Here is a 25,367-nt window from a genome sequence, read left to right as displayed (position 1 = left end):
GAACCTATCACGTTCAGAGCTGATGCACCATACATCCAATCAAGTTCAAAACTGATATAGCATATCATAAGAAGAAAGCATTTTCAGCATTTTCTCCTATCAAAGACCCCAGTGACACGACAGCATTTTAACTGACAGATGTTGAGCGAAGCTCTTTCTGAAATAGTTTGTCATTGGGTAGCAGTGCATGACAACCCGTTAGTAAATGTCACTGTACAGAAAGATGGGTCGACTGACCTTTTGGGAGGCCAGGTACTCCATGCCCCGGGCCACCTGGTAGGCACAGGACACCAGGTCTTTGAAGGTGAGCTGCTCGTCGGGGATCTTGCAGGTGTCGAAAGAGTAGTCCATGCCGGGGGGCCTGCGGGCTCGGAGGTACTCCCTCAGGTTCCCCTTGGAGGCGTACTCCACCAGCACATACAGGGGTCCTGAAAGAGCAGGTCACAGGTCACAGATCACAGGTCACCCATCAGAACTACTAGCCCAGAGACCCATCCTCACCTAAAGCAGATACCTCTCCATATTCACCAGTCTAGAGCAGTGGTCAAGTCTATAATGTTGTCAAATCTCTCATATAGCTGCTATGTAACAGTAAATGCACAGTTATGACTGCTATATTAAGTGTACATGCACACGCATGACTGCTATGTTAAGTGTCTATGCATGGTTATGGCTGCAATATTAAGTGTACATGCACACGTATGACTGCTATTTTAAGTATCTATGCATGGTTATGGCTGCTATATTAAGTATACATGCACAAGTATGACTGCTATGTTAAGTGTTTATGCATGGTTATGGCTGCTGGCATTGCGATGGCTCACCGTCCTGTGTGCACGCGCCCAGTAGGTTGATGATGTTCTTGTGTCTGCCAATCATCTTCATCATCTCCATCTCAGACACCAGATCGGATAGGTCCTTATCAGTGGCATCGTCTGGGGAGGGAAACCAACGAGGCAGTGAGAAACCTTTGATGAATATCCTGACCTTAAATTCACTGGCATGGCCTTACTATTGAGGAATCTATAAGGTGTTTGATGAAGTTGGTGATTAATTGGCCTTAATGGCTGGTTAACAAAGGCAGATACTGGTAATTCCAGTCCTTGAGACAAGTCTTGTCTACTGGTATTAATTTGTTCTCTATTTTTTGATGGTTGTTTTTTTTTACAGTGACTAGTGGGAAATGTATTTCAGGCATTCAGTAATTTGTCCAATAAGAGAGGACTTGTTCCTCTCTGCCCATTTAGCCATGTTCACACAAACCTTTCAGCATTTTGACAGCGACTGTGAGGGGTTTGTTTGGTTTCTCCTTGTCAATCCCAATCGCCTCGGCCATGACTACCTGCCCGAAACAGCCCTCACCCAAGGGCTTTCCTAGGGTCAACCTGCAACACAACACAGAATGTCAACCAAACGCAAATCAACAACACAACATCAGCCCAATACATCTCAGCACAATATTACCCCAATGCAACTCAGCAGACCCACAGAGCCATGAGCACTTGAATTCTATTTAAATATTCAAATTGATATGTCACTATAAAAAAACCAGGTTTTTACATTTGATCTATTTTAAATGTATATCCCCTATTTTCATTGAGTATGGAATTCTCAAGTGTGTGGGCCTTTGTGGCTTCTATTGCACCCCTCTGTAAGTTTGGGGGAGAGCAGGAAATCGGGTGCACGTTTCTCGAAAAACACGATAACAAGGGGCTGCTTCTTTTCCCACCACAGCCCAACAGCCATCCAGGCGAAGATGCACGGCTTGGACCCGGAAGGTTGGTGGTTCAAGCGCTGGTGTAGATATGTGCAGCTGCTGGGCTCTTCAGCAAGGCCCTTAACCCCACATTGCTCCAGGGCGGATTGGCCCCTGCTTAGTCTAATCAATTGTAAGTCGCTTCTGATGAAAGCATCAGCTAAATAACTGTAATGTAAATGTAAACGTGTGTGTGACCCTCACCTTGTCCGGGGAAACTCCCATTTGGGGTCTGCGGGGAGCTCCAGCTCAGACACGTTGGCCAGCATGGGTCCATCGCTGGAGGACAGCCGGGCGATCCGCACCAGGGGGGTGTTGGAATTCATGGACGAGTTGGACTCCAAAGACACCTGCTTGAATGCAAAACACAGAAGTGTTATAGTCTCTGAAAGCGAGGGCGGGCAGCTAGCTCAGAGAGGTGGGGAGGGGTTTGGGGTAGGTGGTGGGGTTATATCACGCTATGTATGGCAGGGATACTAAAATCTGACCCTAAATCCAGTGCTGGTTTTCTTTCCTCCCTGACAATTATCTGAACAATTAGTGCTACTGATTAGCCATACTGTCTTCACACCTGACTGCCAGGTAAAGGGAGGGTGGAAAACCAGCAGTTCTCGACCCTTGAAGACCATGATCTGAGGAGCAAGTATGTACATTTTGGTGGTGATGGTTTCACTCGCTGATGGTTTCACTCGATGGCCCCATTCCTGGAGTGATTTAAACACTCAGGGAGGGGGGGTGTGTGCATGGGAGGGTGTACTCATCTCTTAATCCTGGGATTGTCACACAAACCTGTCCACTTACCAGTCATCTCCACTCATCCCACAGGGGGGTAGGATGACTGGATAGCCTAAAGCAGCCAACAATATCTACAGTATTCACCAACAACACACACACACCCTTGGTCCATGCACACATGCACACATACGTACACACCGAAACATGCAGGCAATCCAACCCTGCTGTTTTGTACTGAATTTATTATGCTGAAGTACAGCATAGAAACAATGGCTCAATTGCACCAGGCAAGATCGATCGGGCACAGAAAAGTATTTGGCTCCAAAACAATTACACATTTGATCCAGCTCTAGCTATGTCGCTATATAAAGTTATTATATAATTATCATTGTTATGGAACATAAAGAAAGGGAAAGGGGTGAGGGAAAGGAAATCTCTATCTGAAGGAATCTTGTATCTACTTTCTGTTACCTGTCTTTTGAGGGGGAACTTTGACAGTTTCTGCACGGGTGGCGTGGGCAGGGTCTTCTGGCTGGACATCCGCATGCGACAGAGGATGACTATGACCACCGTGAGGATGAAGAGCACGCAGCCCGTCACGTAGATCAGGATGTCTGCATAGTCATCTTCCTTATCGCCACCTTCGAGGACTGGGGGGGTCAAAGGTGAACATGGACAACCAGTCAGCCAACACCCAGGAAAACCCCCCAAAACAACAGCAGCACAACCAGACATTTAACACCTGTTATTGGCGTAATCATGCTTTGTTTGCTAAATGGCTTGTTTGGGAATTCTCAGTATTTTCAAACAAAGGGTATTTTTCCATGACGGCCCAGGAAGCTTGTTTATAAAAGGCTAATTATTTACAACACCTAAAGCGGATATTGCTTTTAGAAAGTAAGAGGAAGCAATATTGAGAACTTTAGGGCGAAACTAGGTGTTGGTTACACAGATTACATCGGATTACACCAAGGTTTGTGATGCTTGAGGTGAGCTTCCCTCATTCACAAGGGCTTTCAGATTGAGGAAAGTTCAATATATATATACATATATATATATAAATATATATAGTAACATTATTATTATTATTATTATTATTATTATTATTAGTTGAGGTTGAGTCCACATTTGGAGACACGTACGGAGCTGGAGGCGTGATGTCACCGCGGTTTACAGCAGTGCAGATTTAGCTAATAACCTCAGCTGTGGTTAAAATGTGCCGAGTGTCTGAACAGACTGGCGGCACTGAAACTCGTCTCACACACACTGCTGAAACCACTGTGCCTCATGCTCCTGTGTTACACACACACACACAGACACACACAGACACACACACACACACACACACAGAGGGGAGGTAGGGTTTGAGACTAGCTTCTCAGGGACGTCATGGTGCTCTTTCCCCTGGTCTGAAAATGCCATCGCTTTTCCTCAAGACCAGCCACCGCGGTTAATGCGTCATGAACCGACATGGTGTCAGAATTTTACACATTTGCTTTCACCTTGACGATAATTCATTAGAAAGCGGTCTTTGATTTACTGTAGCAAACATTCAGACATGCAATGTTATACCCTCACTAATATCAAAATAACATAAAACCACAAATATTATTGAGGAAAAACCGTGTAAAACAGTGACAGGCAGTGTGATAGACACCCCAGTGACAGAGGAAGGACCCCGGGAGAGGGAGGGAGAGCGGCAGTACCTGGAAGCACGGTCAGCCATGCCGAGTGGTAAGCATACCCAATAGAGTTCCCAGCCAGACACGTGTACTCCCCAGCATCATCAAAGGACACGTTGGTCAAGAACAGAATCTCTAGCTCCTTATCCGTAGTGTTTATACCTGCCGTCTGGGGCACGGGAAGATCCAGGAAGGAAGGGAATCACAGAGAGAGAGAGAAGAGAGAGAGGGAGAGAATATTTCATAAGCCTTACATCCCAAGAGGAAATGCACAGTTCACCAAAAGGAGCACCCAGGAAAAGTACACACACACTGATACCGGGATGGAAATAAAGAGCAGTGCTGAGGTTGAGATTCCCGCCACACAGAGTAGCCACCAACGGAGTCACCCGCCACCCATCACCCGTCACCACGGCCCCCCAGGGGCCGGCAGCAAAGCAGCAGGGGCCCCGCCTCCTCCACCAGGCGAGGAATACCCCCCCGCCCTTCCCCTCCCTGTGCCCTGAACGCCAGCCTCCCACCACTTGGGCGAACTTGATTGGGTGGGAGGGAGGGAAGAGTTAGCGTGCTGGACGGGGACCTGTTCCCACACCTGAAGTCTGGGGAGGGTAAAGGGCAGTGAGCTGGCCTGACGCTCCAATGAAAGGAGGACCACTGGCAGGGAGGGATGGAGAGATGAGAGATAGAGGGATGGAGGGACGGAGAGGACTTTAGACCCTTTCCCTCCAGCAGGCTAAAGCTGGCAACCATGCAGGGTAGTATTATGCCTCAGGCAGCAGGCTTGACAGCAGGCTTGCAGGGTTCTTGCAATGCTGTGTAAGCAGGGAAGAGTCCAATGCAGTGCCCTTTCTCTGTGGTCCAGAGCAGCGGCGCTAACCACACGTTCGTACAGGGAATACTAATATGGCCGCAGTGTGCTCTAGGAGAGAGGAATCGATAGGGGCAAGAGCAGGCATGGCTGCTTAGTCTCTGCCTTGTTAGAGGTGCCGAGTCGGGTTATTGATCAGGAGGGGAGATGCAGGAGATTGGCTGGGTTGGGGGGGGGCAGTTAAAGTGGCAGCTGGTAACTGTGCTGCTCATATGGTGGGGGGTGGGGGGGGTTTGTGTACGCAGGGGGGAAGGGGTGGCTAGTTTCTTCACCTGTAAGCATGCACGCTACACCCAAAGCAGAGCAGCAGCAGGAGGAGAAGCAAGAGGAGGAGGTGTGGCTGAGGATGAGGACTGCACGCTGGAGAGAGGGCAAGTCCGGGCGGAGCCAGAGAGAGCAGGGAGGGCGGGGCATAAGGAAAGGGGAGGGGTTACTAGGTGCGTTACCTGGTTTCCGAACAAAAAGCCAGAAGGGGTTCTCCGATTTCCCTACGAAATTTGAGGCCCGACACCAGTATTTGCCCTGGTCTTTCTCTGTCACATTGAACAGAACGAGTCTAACCCGGGCCTCTGTGCTGCTACTGACCACTGACTGGAGAGATACAGACACAGACAGGTCAGTGGCTCATCCTCTGAGACTGACGGGCAGCCACCTGCACATCACAGAGCATTTACAGACACTGCCACCATCACTTACAGACCCCATGATAACGCATCAAACAAACAACACACACATAGTTCTGTTTTGTATCGTAATAACTTTCCTGGTCAACCATTCACTGGATCTTTCATCAAGCAGTTAACCTTTATTTGTGTATAGCACCAAACATTTCTCAGTGGAAATAACATTAAAAACCCCAGAATGGACAGTATGGACAGAGCAATTTGGATTCCCCAACCCATTAAATTATGATCGTTCAGAAAACAGGTTAAATTCTGCCTAGTTGTGCAGTTTGCATGCTTTCATTTTACTCTGAAATATTCTGTAGCAGACAGTATTGATTTGGAGGACCATGGACATGAACATTGATACAGACAGTCACTCTTAAATATTTGTCCTTTGTGACTCTGATGCGAGTTCCTGTGGGTCTAATTAAGAGGCAGGCAGAATGGACTTGTTTGAGCCAAGATGGCAGTTCTGTAAAGACAGCTACATCACTTTCTTCACCACTGTTGCTGCTGAAAATGCAGAAAACTGCCTGGGTACAGCAGAAATGCAAGTCTTCGTCATTCCACAAAGACAAAAACAGGAAAGCGGAGTGTCTTTATAGCTGCGTCTGCCTTTTGAATTAGCTGAAACAAATTTTCCCTTTTATCAATGTGGGATTCAAAAACACAAGCACAAAAAAAGCCTAAAGCTGAAAAATGCTTTGTTCATGAATTACTGTATTTTTAGTGGCGGTAATGGTGGTGCCACACATTCAATGTCGCGAGTCGTCTTAATGTTGGGGTGGGGGGGGGGGGGGGGGGGGGGGTGTGGTTTTGGAATGCAAAATCCGAAATCCCAGCGAATGTTGTTCCAATTATGCGGGAGGCAGAAATAGACGCTGGAGCCGCGGTTCCCGGGAACGCTGGCGGTCTGCTCCCGCTCTGCTGACTCGGCCCTTCCCCACAGCCCCCTCATATTTTCCATGGCTGCTCCGCGAGAACCGCCGCTCTGCCACCCGGCTCTGCACCCCCCCCCCCCCCCCCCTCCCCAGATCAATCTCAGCCGCTCCTAACAGCTCCTCTCCCGGCCCGACGCGCCCCGCCTCTGAGAGCTCCAGACCCAGACGCTTGTTTTTATTTGTTCTGTTTCAAAAAGAAAAAAACTGCAAAAAGAGAAGGAAGAGGGAGGCGATGAAGGCTGGCTTCTGAAGGAGTCTGTCCCGGGTTCCCAAAGAGCCGCGCTCTTTGGGAACATGAAAAAGGGTGAAAGGCTATTTAGGATACGCCTTTGTGCTCGTCACGTAAAAAAAACAAAACAAAAAAACAATAAAAAAGCGACACAAATAAAACCCAGCGCCTATTTTCAAGGTGAGGCTTTTGTTCAGCTGAAATAAACAGTCTCATTTAATCTTTTATCCTCCTTTGCATTTCCCACATGTGTAAAATAGGTCAGTGACACAAGCAGGAAAATGGCTGTAGCTGCTTCATGGTTCTCTAAGTCTGAGGGCACCACATGAAAAAGCTCCGCCGTGTAAAAGAACCCCGTTTAAAAGCCCTGCTGGCGTTTGATGGCTGATGTAGCGGCCTCCTCTGCCCAAGAGCTGACAGCTGATGACATCACCGCCTCCATCTGGAAAATCCCCATCTGGCACTGCGGTGGAGCGCCGTGCCCAAACCCTCCTGAACCCCTGGACCCCCGGCGTCTCCGGCCTCAAACCGGGCCCCGTCGGGAGCAGGGACAGCACCCGGGAATGCTGCCGTTCCCAACCCGGGAATTACAGCACACTTTTATTTATACCACACACACACACACACACACATGATCTCTCTCTCCTTCTCTCTCTCTCTCTCTCATACACACACATGCTTTAATTGTTTTCCATCTCTGAGGGTAAAACAGGAGCGACTTGACGTGAGTTTCCCGGGCTGAGGGTCAATCAGAAGTCATGGGTCTGGTAAGGGGAGGTGGGATGGAGAAACTCCTGCCCGCCTGGCAGCGTTATGTGCTGCTCTGGGATACAGACACGGGTCCAGGATGATTTACTGGGTATATATCTGGGTTATAATTCATAATGCTGTCAGCAGGCCTGTATTCTGTCTCCTGGGCAGCATCTAATCCAATAAAACATATTTAACCTCATATTTTAGCCTCTACAGGCCTGAGCCAATCATAGTGCATCTGGCACTGGTCTGAGCCAATGACAGTAGGCTCAGCATATATCTAAGCCAATCACAGCAGATCTGAGCCAATGACAGTCGGCCCAGCATAGATCTGAGCCAATCACAGTGCACCTGGCACAGGTGTGAGCCAATGACAATAGACCCAGTATTGAGCCGATCACAGCAGATCTGAGCCAATAACGGTAGACCCAGCATAGCTCTGGGTCAATCAAAGCAGACCTTGGGGCAGATCTGGGCCAATCACAGCAGGCCTGGTGCAGGCCTGAGCCAATGAGGATGCACCTGATGGACGTACCTTGAGGATGTTGACGTAGGGCACCCCGTCGGGCCCGAAGCGGCTGCCGTTGACCTCGATGTGCTTGAGCCACTGGATGTGCGGCTGGGCGTCGCTGTACACCTTACAGTGGAACTCCACATCACTGCCCACCATCACCGACTGATTGGCTGGCAGGCCGGCCTGGAGGATGGGCCTGTGTGGGGAGCGCTCTATGGTAGGGGGGGAGGAGGGTCATTAGCAGACATCGCATCACAAAAATAAAGAGGGGCTATAGCAGTTTCATGACTACTACAGACCTGGGTCAAATTCTATTGTTTTTTAATTCAAAACCTGGTGCCTGATGCAATTGAGCCAACTAAGAGGACCAGAAGGGTTTGCACTTTTTGAGAGTATTTTTATAGGTTGCGATACACCAGACAAGCTCAGTAAGGCGGGGAAAAGTATTTGAGTCCAAAATGATGACTTATTTGACCCAGGACTGTTCTACTGGTCCAGCACCAGGGAGTGTTAATGACTAATCCAGCAGCAAGATGCATACAAGAACCTCATCAGTATAAATCTGGAAGTTCATCTTTCTGTGATCGTTTCCTTAGTGTGGTTTATCTGAGGGCAAACCACAGTTCTTTCAGTTCTGTATATTATACCGGGGTGAGCAAGGAGAGTCGTGTCTGTTTCTCGCTTTCATGCCAACTTCTTCTCCCCTTAATTATTCAATCTGCCCAGCTTAAAATTTTCACTACAGTTCTGGATAATGAATGACAGCGGAAGACAAATGAAACATTTTTACAAGTGTGGCCCAATCTAGGACACAAACAGGTAGCAGGGTAACTGGCAGACATAAAGGCCTGTTGACTGCACACCTGGATCAAATATTTAATTACATAAATGTTTTGGATTCAAATACTTTTATGTGCTCGACTGATCTTGCGTGGTGCAACTGAGCCTCCCAAGAGCACCAGAAGGCAGGGTCTGAGTTTTCTGAGAGGATTTCATAGGTTCCAATGCACCAGACAAGCACAGTAAAGAATAAAAAAATAAAAAACAATTACAAATTTGACCCTGGTCTCATTGACGGTTGACTTGTCCCATGGCGCATTGCTCTTACCCAGCACGTCCAGCTGATAGGTGTGTGTGATGGTGCCATAGGGGTTCTGCACCACGCAGGTGTAGTTCCCACGGTCCGACGGGACCGCACTCTCCATCACCAAGCTCCACTGCTGGTGCCTCAGCTGCAAGAGAGGAGAGCAGCGTGAGTTAGTCCTGTGTGTGTGTGTGTGTGTGTGTGTGTTACAGTGCTGTGTGTGTGTCTGTGTGTGTTACAGTGCTGTGTGTGCGTCTGTGTGTGTGTTACAGTGCTGTGTGTGTGTGTGTGTGTGTGTTACAGTGCTGTGAGTGTGTGTGTATACCCCAAGCACAAAATAAGTGTGTGTTCAGAAAAATTCATAGCAGCAGACATTTAATTTCATTTCTATTTATCGAACCAGCAGTCCTCAGACGCTTTATCAGACTATTTCACCCTAAATTGCACTTAGTACATATTTGCTTTGCCCCATCCAATATATTTTGTCAAATAAAGTAAAGACATTCACAATGGATGCTCAGAAAGTAAGACCTCACAGCCTCTACAATTTTCCTGATCGCGTTCCTGTGTGAATTACTCTTTAAATATTTAACTCTGAACCACCTTTCCACCTGCCACCTTTCAAGGAAAAAAACAAAACTAAGAATTCAACCTGATATCTGATATCTGAGGACCTGTAAATGTATTTTACTCTGTAAAGAACAGCGCATTATATTACGGATAAATATGTTTATTAAAGAGAGTTTCTACAGGGTACTGATGGTGTTTTGTTATTGACTCACAGAAGCCTGCAGAGAACTGACCAGAAGCAGGAGACCCGATTAAGGAATTTTTTTCTGAATTTTAAATCCCTCTAAAATTCCAAAAGTCTTTCATTAATCACATTACACAAATAAAGTATTTCCAAGCAGGAGAATAAAAAATGCTAAATAATAACATAAGAGGACAGAATGTTTTAGCATAAACATGACGTGCACACGTCCTTATCTGAAGGGGCGACATCTGTGTTAAATTTGTTTTTGGGTAAAAGGAGAAGTGAAGAGAGTTCACTTGAGACAACTTGGGGGATTTCACGACTCAGTGGCAGTAGATGAGGCATGAGTGGATTTCAAATTAGACTGACCTGCATACATCTAAACAGAGAGCCCACATCCAGGTGTGTGCTAGTGCTGCCGTCATCACAGCACCGCAACCAAACTAACTCCAGGTCAGCGCATCTTCAAAATGGAGGTCAATGGGGGGGTGGGCGGGGGGTGGGCAACAAAATGGCGCTCATTTCATGTAGCACAGTTGCAATGTTTTGAGAGCCCTTCCCTTGCGTTGGACAGTTTGAGGGGACATTAGGCAGTTTGTGTCATGGCGGACACCACGATGAAATAGGATGCTGAAGACCGTTCTCCCATGAGCTTTGACAGAGGGGGGGGGTCACGGAAAAAATTTAGCTGTGTAAATATTATGTCCTGTGTGCTGCGTAGTTGCGTGGCTACAGGCTGCAGGGCCCTGCTCCTGCCAGCTCGTTGGCCTGGGCCTGGTGCCCGCACTGTAACTAACGGGGAGGAGGTAGGCCGCTGCCCACGCCAGCCGATTGAAGAGTGCCGCTTCTGAGGAATGGAAACTTCCGGAAGGAACGTTCTTCTTGCGTCCCTGACAAAGCTCAGCATCGGGTGTCGTCACCTCGGTCGTCTTTTGCGGAGGATGGTGAACCGGCCGCCTTTCCTGTGTCATATTTACTCACGGGGAGAGACAAAATGGCTGGGTGAGGAAGGCTTTGATGTGGGCCCCCACCCCACCCCGCCTAAAATGGACGCCGCTTCTCCAGAGCTAGGCAGCATCTCATCCGAAACCGTTGGGGACATGGCCAGACCAGAATCGCGCAACCTTCCGGGAATTACCAGGCGGTTCCAGGCTTTTCCAGGGTCCAAAAGTGTGAGAAACCTTGGAAATCCCACTGGAAAGCTGCTGGAAACTACAGTATTCTGTATGTATAGTACCACGTGCACACCTCTTTTCTGATGGCTCTCAACGGACCTTATTCTAGGATTTTTCATTAGCAGTATACTGTGGTATCCCAGCATCCTTCAGAGTTGATGAGCCTAGAGGGGGTGGTGGAGGGGTATGCGTGTGTGTGTGTGTGTGTGTGTTGGCGGTTTGCATTAGTAGTGCCACTAGAGGTCTAATCCCAGGCTGCTGAACCACAAGCAGGTCAACCCTAATGCTATGTGCAAACGAGGCTTTCGCAATATTAAAGATTCCAAACAGGATTATTTAATTAAGGAGCTTACTCCTTAAGTCAAAAACTGTTTAAAACTGCTGATGTCTCCATGTTTCCGTGGTAGCAGGGGAACAAACATCACGTCAAACCGACCAAGAAACTACAGAAAATACGGGCTCTGATGATGCAAAAAGGTTTTCAATCTTCAGTTAACAAAATATCCCATTTTACACACTGCTTCATGGGGGCTGTTACTGTCGATTTATGCTGCTGTCAAACTGGAGCCGAAACTACAGTGATAGCTGGGTTTAATTTGACCCAGTGAGAGTAAACTGATATCACGGGTGCCAGAACTATCTGCACGGCTGTTAAAACAGCGTCTCCAAACATTTATTTAGCTATTGCTGCCGACCGGTGTGTGTGCCGGTCAGTTATCCCAGGCAGAACAGGATCTCCATGAAGGCAGTCCTGTGTGACACACACACTTATAGGAGCACGGAGCCAGTGGCATGGCCCCTGCAAATACACAGAGATAGCCTCTGCAAATGCATGCAGATTGCCACTGCATACACAGATACAGTGTACATACAGATAGCCTTACTTAGGGTAAGTAAGAAAAGTCAAATAAACAAAGGACTTAGTGGAATCCTATCGGTCAGAACATGATGCAGATCGTGGTTCGATCTAAATGCCCCATTTAGTGTAATAGTTCTACCTTTTTCTCTGAAAGTCAGTTACTCTCATCCTTACTTTTGTTTATATTCTAGAACTTTCCAATGTTCAAGAACCAAAGCTTGAATTTATGTCCTGAAAACAAAGCTACCGGATAAATTACTGTTCGTGTAAATGTGTAGAACACACATGCCATTTAACAAAAAAAAAAACAACAGGCATCGATTACACAAACAAAACTACAAATACATCTGTTTTAGGGACGATTGAGAACAGCCTGAAACAGTTACTGAACTAAGGCAAAGTACGGCGGCAGTGTAACGCTTGCACTGCATTGGTTGAGCGTTCAAAGACTGTCCCACACCCTGCTTGCCATATGTCAGGACAACAAAAGCCAGGCTTCCTGGATGGGTGCATCGGTCCCATTTAAAGTCTGTCAAATACCCACTGAGCCCCTCCACTGATAGCTCAATAGAGAAACGACCTTTGACCCCCGCTGACCTTCAACCCCTCGGGCAGGGGTTGTACATTCAGACGTGACAACGGCACAAACTCATTATTGTGATCTTTCGGCGTTAGCCGTGAATATTTCAATTAGTCATCTCTCCACCTCAGCTTCCCGGGTGTTTGTGCTCGATAAATCAACACCATCGCTGTCAGTTAACCGCCTCTCCGTCAGACACCGGCTAAACGTTTCAGAACATTTTTCAGTTATTTATTTTTCTTTCACAGACACGATTATTCAAACTGACTTACAGAGCTGACGTTTTCATACACTGTCAATTTATACAGCTGTATTTTTTATTACAGAATTTCAGCTAAAGTACCTTTCCCATGGATACAAGTACAACCGTCTGCCAGGGATTTTAACCTGCAAGTTACAAGCCCAAGATCACATGTAAAACAGTGCCAACTGTAGAGCTGTTGAACTGCTCCAAGTTTGGATATGTTTGGATATGTCGAGGAAGACTATTGGATGCGCACCACAACAGCCAAATGATTATTATTTACAATGGAAAATCCCACGACAGGAGACTAAATTAAGAAATTGTTAAGTTAAACTTCATGCACGAGGCTCTCAATGGAATCTCAACAGGACCATGGACCTGTTACACCAATCTCCTACACCTGATATCTCTGCTACAGACCAAACAGACCCTCAAATTCCACATCATCAGCTTGCACAGAAAGTTTACGTTTTCCGAGAGAAGGGCGATTTCTCCACGCCTGCTATCTAACGAGCGGCTGTTAACTGAAGCTAATCAATCCTGAAGTTAATGAGGAGAAAGCTCGCCAGGCACAGACAGGGCTTGAGCAAACAGACGGTTGCCGTCGACGTCGGCCCCTTCTGAAAGCTCAACATTGATCACTCTTCAGGGTTGCCAAAGCGATCGTATCAGCGGTCCGCAGGCCGCATTAATATGCACGCGGAGGGGAGAGGAGCGGGGGAACTTTGGCCCCCAGCGAGGGGCGAGGGGGATTGAGATTTCATGGCGTCTTTGTGCGGCTGTCAGCCGTGGCTCCTGGCTCGTCAGATGAACTCATCACGGGACGGACGCCCGCCTGCCAGGATGACAGCTTTTGTATGGGACGGAAAAACTAAAGCCTGTCAGTTTCAACCCTGACCCCCCCGTTTCTTTATTTTGGGGGTGCCACAGACCTTGTCAACGAATCCCATTAGCTCGCTTGTCACCATGACGATCCGTGGGGGGGGGGGGGGGTAGATGGGGTGTGAGGGCAGGGGGCAGGCCTGTCACCCCATTTATTTTTCTCAAGGTCAACTTTGGGCCTGTGAGCCCTGATAATGGAGCATGTATGGGGGGTTTGGGTGTGTGGGTTTTTTTTTGGGGGGGGGAATAATGCTATCAGCAGGGGCTATGGAGACATCTCTATCTCCAGACGCAGTCAGACCCGAGTAAGATATGGCTCATTGGCCTAAAAGCAAAGAGGCTTTTCGACCCTGCCAGGCATGACACCCCAGAGTAGGATGTGCTCCTCTGTGATTGGCTTAAAGCACAGTCTGACTTTAACAGCCTTTAATCAAACTACAGCTAACCCCAGGTCAGCACTGTAGGGCATCCCACAGCACATACTGTAGGACCCTGTTCCAAAATGAGATGTGACATCACACGGGGCTGATCCTGCTCATAAATGTCAGTGCAGTCCCAGATTTCTGCTCAGTATCAGGAGGTGCTGTTTCAGATATGGTGCAGCTGCTGCAGAAGTTGGGCGGTAACTCAGCAGTTGTAGGTTCAATTCCCAGGCGGGACACTGCTGTTGTATTTATAATAATTTAGTTATTTAGCTGACACTTTTTCCCAAAGCAACTTACACTCGATTAGACTAAGCAACAATCCCCCTGGAGCAATTAAGAGTTAAGGGCCTAGCACAAGGGCCCAACAGCTGTGCAGATTTGATCATGGCTACACAGGGCGTGTACCCTTGAGCCAGGGGTGTCTAAACCTGAAAAGGCCGGTGTGGGTGCAGGTTCAACCAATTAACTAATCATGGTCTTCAATGAAGATGGCATTTTCGGCTAAGATTGGACACCCCTGGCTTGAGCAGAGGTATCCTGAATTTGCTGGGTAAATATCCAGCTGTACAAAATGGACAGTGTGTAAAATTATAAGCTGCGTGAGCTGTTGTGGATAAGAGCATCTGCTAAAGACAGGGAGGAATGTAAACCAACCTCAGTAATCTGTCCCTGGATAGCTGCTGTTTGCAGATGCTAAAAGGAGAATGCTGGGTCACATCAGCAACACCCACAGAAACAGAGACAGAAACTATGCAGCGGAATACGAGAAGCTGTATAAAGCCTGCTGTCCCCAACACAATACCTAAGAACACGCGTAAACGGCGCCTCCCCATAAACCCATAAAATGGCTGCTCTGAGCAAACTGGGCCATCTCATTCCCTTAAGCCCCGCCTCCACTCTCAGGCCATTGGGCCACAGCTGCCCGTAAGGAGCAAAACAACCGCCCTGTTACAACTGCAAATAAGGATGTTCGTGACGGTAAAACCATCAGCTAAATCAATAAGTACTCAACCCCTCAATAACACTCTAAACAACGACTCTAAACAACGTAGCTCCGTTACACTTTAACTAACTATTCTGTAACCACTCTGTAAGGTGTTAACTTCTCCAGTGGTGTAGCCTGTACAGCATGATCCACATGCTCATGGCGAGAAACTTTATTCTCTTTATGTCTTTCCCTCTCTTCTTGTCTTTATACACTGCACATTACACTTATTTAGCTTTTATTTAGCTTTTATCCAAAGCGACTTGCAGTTGCTGAGATTAAGTAGGGGACAATCTCCCTGGAGCAATGTGGAGTTAAGGGCCTTGCTCAAGGGCCCAGCAGCTGTGAGGATCTTATCGTGCCTACACCGGGGCTTGAACCACCAACCTTCTGGGTCCCAGTCATATACTGTACCTTAGCCATTAGGCTAGAGACTATCCCTGTACTGTCCAAATAAAGCTGAAAACCCCCTAAAATAATAATAATACATAAAAAATATATTAACTTCGGTGTAACAGGCAGAATAAGCAAACTTGGAAGAGCCAGAATAGCAACTCCAATGTAGGGGGAAAAGACAGCATGAAGCGCTTTCCTTAACGCTGGTTTGCTTGACACGACTACATTTCACAGCTGTCCCTCTGTATTTCTGTAAATTATGGAGAATTTGCGAGACAGCACAGAGAATCAGCTGGACGGTACACAGTACTTTTGCATCACAGAAAATTATTTGAATAATATGGAAAAGGCCGACATTGACATTTGAATAGATTTATTTTTGGCAGAGCAGGAATGGAATAATTGAGATGTTATAAGAGAAGGGAGCCTTGGTGAACTGTCTACACCAAGAGGCACTCCTTCCCTTTGAACACTAAGCCACTCTGAGCCAGTTCATTTGAGAGGGATCTCATCAGAATAGACACTGACTGGAGAAGAATCCCCTGGACTGATAATTCATGCAGGACAGAGGGAGAGATCTGATGTAAGACAGAGGGATGGGAGGACAAATGCAAGATGGAGAAAGAGATAGAGAGAAAGAGAGAAAGGGATGTAATGGAACACACAACTTGTGAAGACTACACACACTACACTACAAAAATAATCCCATTTGTGTTTTCACATGAAAATTGTAGGTACGTGACATGGGACAATTGTAATGTAGTAGAGTGCAATATAATGTGATGTAGTGTAATGTAATATATGATATAGTGTCGAGTAATATAATATGATGTAGTTGAGTGTAATGTAATGTAATGTAGTGTAATATTACATAGCTTAATGTAATGTAATGTAGTGTAGTATAACGTAGCTTAATGTAATGTAATGTAGTGTAGTATAACGTAGCTTAATGTAATGTAATGTAGTGTAGTATAACATAGCTTAATGTAATGTAATGTAGTATAACGTAGCTTAATGTAATGTAATGTAGTGTAGTATAACGTAGCTTAACGTAATGTAATGTAGTATAGTATAACGTAGCTTAATGTAATGTAATGTAGTGTAGTATAACGTAGCTTAATGTAATGTAATGTAGTGTAATATAACGTAGCTTAATGTAGTGTCATGTAGTGTAATATAACGTAGCTTAATGTAGTGTAATGTAGTGTAGTATAATGTAGCTTAACATAATGCAATGTAGTACAGTATAACGTAGCTTAATGTAATGCAGTGTAGTGTAATATAACGTAGCTTAATGTAATGTAATGTAGTATAATATAACGTAGCTTAATGTAATGTAATGTAGTGTAATATAACGTAGCTTAATGTAGTGTCATGTAGTGTAATATAACGTAGCTTAATGTAGTGTCATGTAGTGTAGTATAATGTAGCTTAACATAATGTAATGTAGAGTAGTATAATGTAGCTTAATGTAGTGTAATGTAGTGTAGTATAATGTAGCTTAACGTAATGTAATGTAGAGTAGTATAATGTAGCTTAATGTAATGTAATGTAGTGTAGTACAATGTAGCTTAATGTAGTGATAGATTTCTGACTCACCTTGATGCCGCCCATCCTCTGCTCGCCCTTAAACTCCTTCCCGTTCTTCAGCCAGTGGATGGTGGGGGTGGGGTTCCCCGCTGCGGCGCAGCGGAACTTCACCGTGTTTGCCGCCGGCACGGCAAGCAGCTTCTTCTCCATGCGGTCCGGCCGGGTCCAGTACGGGGCTTCTGCAGGGAGACGAGAACTACATTACCCACGCGGCACTCTCGGGCACAGGGGACTCAATCAAAGCACACACATTTAGGCCTGGAGTCCGTCAACATCTGCCTTTTTTTGGCGGTTTTGAATTAAATTCAACCTTTTTATTTCATGAACATGGTTTGTTGACATCTCCAAGCATGACCTTGTCAAACTTAAAAATAATAATAATGCTTGCATTTGTGAGTAACAGAGTCAAAATTCTATTCTCAAAGAGGATTTGTCAGTAAGTGAGTAAATTCCTACAGGATAGAATCACAGAAACATTCTCGCATAAAAATAAAAAACACAAATTACCTCATAAAATTCAGAAACATAATTCATAAAAGATGGATATAGTCCAGCACTGACATGCAGACATAATAAGAAATAACAAAACTAAAAGAATGAGTGATCAAAGCCTTTATAACTATTCATCAAGTTATAATGACCATATTTTATTTTGGAATAGGAAACTGTTCAGAATGTTTCAGATGGAGTATGCTAAAAGATGCTATGCTTGTTTTTCTGGTAATTGTCACAAGAAATACACAGAATTATTGCAGAACGACCCCACCATGGGGATCTAACAAAACTCGACAAAGAACAGTTTGACTCTTTGCTCTTAAAATGAACCATTCTGAATTCTGTCATCCAAGAGTTTGTTTTTTGGCGTGTTTTAACATGGGCCCTTCCAGTTCTGTAGAGACCCGTACCCCTGAAATGCACAATGGCCCCCATTCAGAACCCACCTCACACTGTTACGACCGGGCCCTGCTGAGAAGCACTCCGGACGGAGTATGCTTTCAGCCCCTCCCCCCCAATCCCCCCCCAATGTTTGAACAACAAACACACGTTCTGAAGAAAACCTTGTCCTCCAAGGGTTCGGTCTAAAGCTCTACAAGCAAATCCTCATTGGTTTCATTCAGCCTCTTTACATTTTCGATGAGAGGCACTCTGTCCCCTGGTTTGCGTTAGATTAAGAGAGGAGTGCGTTTTCATCGGGTACTGCGGACTGGTGGCTTGGCAGATGTGTTTTCATCATTAAAACAACATTTGCAGCACTTATGTAATGGCAGGGGGCCTAAGATAATTAAAAATTGGGATGCTAATTGGTAATGTTAGCATCTGTGCTCAAAGCACCGCTCCCGTGCTAACAGGAGGCTCTGATTGGACAGTGGCACCAAGGAGGAGAAACCTTAGCCAACCCAAAGTGCAGCAGAATCTCTACAGGAAAAAGAAACCCCACCAGTGGCTAACTCATTACATCCTGTTTAGATTATGTATGCAGGCACATCACTTTTATACTAATGTGTACTTCTTTATAAGGAAAATCCTCTCAATGCCTGTAAGAACATCTAAAATAAAACCAAGGCTTTTTGACTACACAGGTTCTACAACTCTTCCACTTCACCACTGCAGTAAATGACTGGAAAAAAGGCCTTAAAATGTTGAGGAAATTCTTCATTTGTTCATGCATGTGACAGAGAATCTGATTCAGCCTTAATGAGGAGAAGCAAAGTTTCCAGTGAGACGATCAAGCTTATTACTGCAGGGCGCCAACTCCGTGGAGGGGCGGTACAATCCAAAAAAGCAAGCCCAGATTCTGTGGCTGCTCGTGCAAAAAAGTGTTTACAGAGAATAAATCTAAGATGTATGCAGCATACCCATCTCAGACGACCCATATTTAACCACACGTAGGCTACATACATTTTCATATTTGCAAGTTTAGAGCAGCCAGGAAAATGCAGTTCAGCCGACAGCAGGTCTTGGTAGTCTGTAGTCTTAGTAGAGTGTTTCAGTGTTTGTCCCTCAGGGCGGAAGCTGCCAGAGGTGGCCGGTAAATCCATTCTGGTTCCGGGGAATAAAGCTGTGTCTTTCCTGAGAGGAGAAGGCTTTCTCAGTTCATGGGTGAAGCTCCTTGGGACTTGGTGGCGGAGGGCAGGGAAGGGTTATTTTTGCTCTGAATGGCGGTTTGTTTGGAGCAGAAACCCCAGGAGGCGGTGTGAAACACCTCTATTTAAACAGCTCCCCTCTCCTCCCCTCTTTGGGGAGACGAACGTAAATGTAAACTGTAACCGCCACTTCTTGCAGAGATTTGGCATTAGTCTTTGTCCATTACGTAAAGATATATATTTATTTTCAGAGTGTCCCACTGAATGCAGACGTCTCAGGGCTGAGGTATACAAAACTGCACTCAGGGGCTAAAGTTTTGGCCTGTATCTGCGAAGCCCTCGTTCCCCACGCTCTCTTATTTAAGGGACCGCCCTGCCCAACGCCCTGGGTTCTTTTTCAAACATGGTGTCACCCTCGACCAGCGGGAGTAGGCCAAACACACCCCGCCGAGCGCCAAACGATAAAGCGAAATCAGGTGCCGCTCATAGAGAAACGTAAACAAACACGGCCCCGTGACCTTCTCAGAGTTTTCTAACAGCTGCTGCTAAGGAGCAGCGAAGGGAGGAGGCAACTGGCTAGTACAGCAGTTACGGGGTTGCTGTGGTAAAATGTCATATAAATGGATTTTTAAAAAGTCATCTCTGTATGTCTGCCTCTCGGTACATAGGGACCTCTTCTAACTGCAAAAATGTGAAATAATGTAAGGTGCCCCCCAAATATCTCTAATTCTACCTCAGTGTGGGTGGGGGGGGGGTGTTGATCCATCTATGGGAGGTGAGCTGGGCCCTCAAAGGGAGAGAGTGAGGTACAGTAGAAAAGGGGTGGGGTGGTATGGGGTGTGGTACATTTTCAGAGAGAAACGGAGGCTCTTGTCTAAGTATGGTGTGCGATGAGCATTGCTGCGGTCACTGCCCCGGCAGATTACCCTCAGTATCAGTCTGTGGTGTCTCACCACCCCGTTTCACTCACTATACGCAACGGCACCGATAACTTTCAATTGGTCTGCTTTAAACAAAAATATTCCTCAATAAAAGTGGGTATGGAACCACGAAAGTATTCCTCAATAAATGTGCACACAGAATGACAAAAATATTCCACAGTAAAAGCGTGCCCATCTTTAAGCTGAGACTCCCCGCTATCTCTCTCACTCGAAGAGTGCATCTGCTGTGAAACCAGGCCGAAACGAAAGCCCTTCTCCACTTATTTTTGTAGGCACTCTACCCCTCCTTTTGTAGGCAGAACATTGAAAATAAACATCAACCAAAAATACCAAAAAGGGGCACGAAGAGAGGGAAAAATGCCTCATGTTACGTACAAAAGAGGCGCACGCCAAACACCCCCCTCCCCCACCCCCTTAGCCCGACTGAATCCCATTAAAGTGGGAATATCTGTGATCTGCAGCGCCGGGCGTAATTGGGAGGGAGGAATTTCCTCCCCGGCGTACAGTCGCACGCCGGGCTGATGGGAAGGAGAGGAATCTTACACACGTCTGCAGCCACTGGGACCCCATCCCCCAAACTCTGAAGCACGGGTTTCTTCTTTTTTTAAGATCCCAAAGCAGTTTTTGGGTTAAGGGCCAAATGGCAGCCTTCTTATTCAGTTTAGGGACAAAACTTAATGTCTCCAGATGCCAACCAGGGGCTCGAACCAGTGGCCAGTCGAACACCCAAACACTAGGCTACCCGGCCACCCATGGATAAAGGAAGGACAGGAAGATGTGTCCGGTGTCCGGGCTAAGCGGGGCTCCCTGGTCCACGTCTGCAGCGGCAGGTGGATATGCGGTGCTCCTGTGCCGTTGGGTCGGGGGAAGACAGACATCCCCTCCACACAGCAGCCCCTCTCCCCGGCCCTCTCTGTAGGTATTTCAGTGAACCGCTAAAAGACCGCTTTCAGCGCTCGGCTGCTCAGACTCGACGCCGTTCCGCCGAGCAATTCAGAGAGCAATTTTCTCTGTTCTCCCATTCTCTCCGACAGGGCCTTCCAGGGTCAGGGGACCGTGACTGTGGAGGGGCCGATGGGGGGGTGGGGGGGTGGTTCACAGCCGTTTACTGGGAACGATTTGCTGAACTCGGGGACGCAGGCTCAGGGCCTGGGTCTAAAGGGGGGCGAGATTTAAAGCAGACGGGATCGTGGGTAATTGAGTAATTTGCCTTCGCCGACGCCTGCTCGCACGCGGGCAGATCTCACCGCAGATTAACTCCCGGCCCTTTGAAGCGCACGCGGTCGGGCCTGGGGGGACGCTATTCAAACATCGCCCCTCGCCGACGAACGAACAGGCCGAGTTTTTTATTTATTTTTCCTCCTGGGCCAGGATAAACAAGGAGCGCATAACAGGGGTGCAGAGCGGGGAAGATTAGGCAGAGATATTTTAATGACTGAGACGGGTATGAGCGTTCGGTAGCGGCTCGTTGGGAAAGGGCAGGAGGTGCCCTGTGGGTCCGCGCGGTAAATGGGGCCTAGGCTGCAGGCCAAGCGGGGAAGCGGCCAATCACGCACAGCGCAGTCACCGTCACACCAAGTACTGAGTAAACTGCCGCTAAACATAGACCAAGTGCAGCTAACTGCGGGTCATTCCAGAGTGAGGCTTGCCTTAGGAGGCCCTGGCTCTCCGAAACACAGGCACATCAGGTTAGATGTACTCCTGCTGTTCCCCTGGACCAAGGCACGGGCCTCAAAACTGGAGTTGGTCCCCAGGCACTTGCCCACTACTCCTAAGTAACTAGGATAGGTCAAATGCAGAGTTACCCCACAGGGTTCAGTAAAGTATAAGTATCTATATATAAGACTCCCTACCCGGACAACAGGGATTAGCCTGAAATAAAAGCACACAGAGCTCAGAGAAATGGACCCTGTTTAATGGACAGGGAAGACCAACGTCAAAAGACATCTTCCTCAGAGTCAAAAGCTGGCATGTAGTGTGTTGGGTATTTTCCTTTCTATCTCTCACATCTACCTGTGACTTCTTCGGTCCTTTATCAGACAGATTACTTGTCTGACAATGAGGGGGCAAAACATGACTCCATGATCAGACAAAAGGATTATACAGCGAGCTCATTTGCGGCAGCTTTCCCCCAGTGATGGTGCGACAGCGGGTGGCTAAGCTGATGGCTAACACGCTGGTGATCTGGAGCTCAGGGGCCACTCTTCCCAGAGTTACCGTGGCTACACTGTCACAAGGGAGGAGGAGCCCTGGCTGTCGGCTAATTAGCGGCGGATTAGCGGACATTAAGGAAAAAGGTTTTAGGATTAGCCTAATCCCCGCTCTGGAACCACAGAGCCCTGGGACCGAGCGAAACGACAGTCACGAGGACGGATAATATTCAGGGCATCTTCGCCCCAAGCTGGCGGGGAGCCGTTCGATTAATATCCGCCCGCGAATTCACTCCGAGACACAAGACTTCTCAGGGAAAGAAATAAACCCAATGAAAATGTAAGGGTGTAGTGTAGTGTATTAATCTCAACATCGAGAAGTCTTACCCAGCTCTCTCAGCATGAGCAAACCACTAGGCTGAATTACCATTTGTCTTCATCGACCTTTATTTATGATATATAGCAGTGACACCTTGAGCGAGAGACCCTCAGTTTCAATGGTGCTGAGTTACAAGGGCAAGAAATTATTAAAGAAATAAAATGACAAACAAGAAACAAGAAGAAAAGAATAGCGAGGTAATAAAATAATAATTTTGTTAAGTTTCCCAAGCATTAAGTAAATAATTTTAAAGGAAATACATTCAAATTATACACGATTCGTAAGCAATGCCTGGAATTCTTTTAGTGGCAAAAATTCATCAATTTTTTCAATGCACTGCAACTCAATCCAAAACGCAAACAGCAGTCTTCCCTAATTCTGTTTTAGCATGTGCAACCTGAGGTTTGAGCCAGCCTTGAGCTCCTGTATGATGAGAACTAATATATTCCATTCTAGCTGTGAGGAGATAAACTGGCAAATCAGAATTCAGAAACAGTACACCTCTGTCCACATCTCCATTTTCAAATCGTGGTAAAATAAAACTTAGCACACAAACCTGAGGGCAATTCATGCTTACATATTAAACATCAATTGGCTGAAATATGAGACAGAAGTGTGAAATTTAAACAATGGACCAGGTCACCTGCCGTTTGAAACAGCCAGACAGTACAACGGGATGGGATGGCTATGAATGAGCTAAGACATGCATGAACACTTAGCTGCGCAAGTTACTATAAAATTCTACTCCAGTTCTATGCCCTGCTTGTTTGCAACTCAGCCATCTAGCAGCTGACTGGTTAAGAACCAACATCAAGCATCTGACTGGTTAATTAAGGCAGTAAGACGCTCTATCAAAAGGCTATTGTTTAAGACTGTAGCTGATTGGGCAAATACTCTCCATCCAGCTTAGGGCCATTCCTTCACTGACACCTAGCTCAGGTCCAAGCATGCAGAAAGCACAGAACCACTTTTATTGGAATGGAAAAGCCAATATCTCTCCCTCAATAAAACACAAATGAGAACGGCGGCAACCTCCACCCCGAAAGTAAAGAAATGTGTTTCGCTGGAGGAACTATTGACTGAAGGGTCAATGTTTAACCAGGACATGTTAGGGGGGAGCACAAGAGTGAAAGAGAGGGAACAGAGATACTTTTATTAGAGATACCTCAACAGGTGCAGATACAATGTATGATGGCATTCAGTAGTGCTAGCATAGCACGTTATAAAATCGTTGCACTTGGTCTTCTGTTGAAAAAGGTTTCAGCTGAAAAAGTGCAACATCATGTCAAAACCGCTTTGCTGACTGGATACTTATTACATTCATGCCTTATTCTCCAGATGGGAAGAAATTTAGATTTACAGTCATTGTTATCAGGGTTTAAGTAGTGCCCTAAATAATTTCCCAATTGACCATTTATTTATTTTGGCAAGTTACAGGCTGAGCACTCCTTTGTTACAGAATTACCCATAATCTAACTGTTGCTACTATTAATTTATATGAGTGTAATGGCTAATCCTACCACCTGACATGTCTCTTATTAAAGTATCTCTGGAGAGAGTGACAATAGGTCTCTTATGCGGGCGCACTTTCCACAAATGCATTATGAAAAGGTGAAATGTAGAACACACCATTTCCATTACCTCCATCGTCCGACTCTTCATCGTAGTCTTCATCATCCCCAGAGGACAAGGAATCTATGAAGAGAAAGACACAAAGACACAAAGTTGTCTTTTTTGCCAGTCATCGGGGTGTCCAAGACATGAAATTGGAATCGATCACTTGACCAAATTTGTAAATGGCCAATAAGAAACCAACCTCACTTTAAACTTCATTTTACTTCCTATGTTTACATGAACCTCTGAATAAAGTGCTGCTGTTTGCAGAGGAATGGCTGGACTCTAGGAGAAGGAATGATACTGTGATTAAGAGTGACTTCAAAGTCAGCCATTTTGAGTGTAAGTGTTGGAATGGACTGGCGTGGTGGAGGGAAATGTAACTCTGGGTATGTTTGTGTTTAAGAACCTCCGCAATGACTGGGCCCATTCCTCTCCCATACACTGCAGTCCTTTATCGTAAACCAAACACGCGGACGTGCAGTAAAATCAAATGTTTTGATAAGAATCTGCTTACTTTAAAATAATCGTTCGAAATAGCATTCATACCACCGGTGGTCTAAGGGGTGGCAGACAATTTATGTGTGCGCTTGCGGTGGAACATTACTCGAAAGTTACAAATGCACCTTTGTTCTGTGGCGTCTTGTTGAGTCTTTCAGCGACAGAAACCTCCATTGACAGTTAATCTGTCTGACCTTGAAGTCACTGCTGCGATTTTGCATGAAGGTTAATGAGAGCCAGATGTCAGCACAGGTTGGGCGAATCACATTGTGTTGAGATTTCTGTCAAGGCCAAACCTGATCTCTTTAATTCACGTTGAGCATAATGGGTGTATTCAACAGTGTTGCCCCAGGTGACAAGGACACGTATTTTCTTAGCTCAGTCTTAAGAAGCGGCTGATTGACAAACAAAACCAAAATCATCTTTCTCTTTTGTGGCTTACCCTGCAGTCGGTGTGAAAACCACTTCTGCAACCGTGCGCTACCAAAACTGCCTTCAGGGCTACTTGTAAAATGGACAGAGTCCAAGGTTGGAGACGTATCTCTTTTAAATACCTGACACCTTACTCAAATATTTAAAGA

At 46.3% G+C, this 25,367-nt stretch overlaps 1 protein-coding gene across 4 annotated transcripts in view; it reads right to left on the bottom strand.

Moving 5' to 3' along the window:
* Positions 1 to 25,367, bottom strand: part of fgfr3 (fibroblast growth factor receptor 3) — a 61,679-nt gene that overhangs the window by 8,582 nt on the left and 27,730 nt on the right. The window contains exons 4-13 of one of the 4 annotated variants that reach the window (XM_061244590.1): positions 24,301 to 24,366; positions 17,127 to 17,296; positions 9,252 to 9,375; positions 8,165 to 8,355; positions 5,488 to 5,632; positions 2,963 to 3,141; positions 1,961 to 2,109; positions 1,264 to 1,385; positions 825 to 935; positions 238 to 428 (exon numbers count right to left, since the gene is read on the bottom strand). In XM_061244590.1, coding sequence (XP_061100574.1) covers positions 238 to 428; positions 825 to 935; positions 1,264 to 1,385; positions 1,961 to 2,109; positions 2,963 to 3,141; positions 5,488 to 5,632; positions 8,165 to 8,355; positions 9,252 to 9,375; positions 17,127 to 17,296; positions 24,301 to 24,366 — 1,448 coding nt within the window. Of the gene's footprint in view, positions 1 to 237; positions 429 to 824; positions 936 to 1,263; positions 1,386 to 1,960; positions 2,110 to 2,962; positions 3,142 to 4,197; positions 4,343 to 5,487; positions 5,633 to 8,164; positions 8,356 to 9,251; positions 9,376 to 17,126; positions 17,297 to 24,300; positions 24,367 to 25,367 lie in introns of all 4 variants that reach the window. The other 3 variants (XM_061244589.1, XM_061244591.1, XM_061244592.1) reach the window with 3 other exon arrangements.

The sequence above is a fragment of the Conger conger genome, chromosome 6 (genome assembly GCF_963514075.1).
Source record: "Conger conger chromosome 6, fConCon1.1, whole genome shotgun sequence".
In the NCBI taxonomy this organism is placed as follows: domain Eukaryota; kingdom Metazoa; phylum Chordata; class Actinopteri; order Anguilliformes; family Congridae; genus Conger; species Conger conger.
This window is presented reverse-complemented; position numbering and strand designations above follow the sequence as displayed.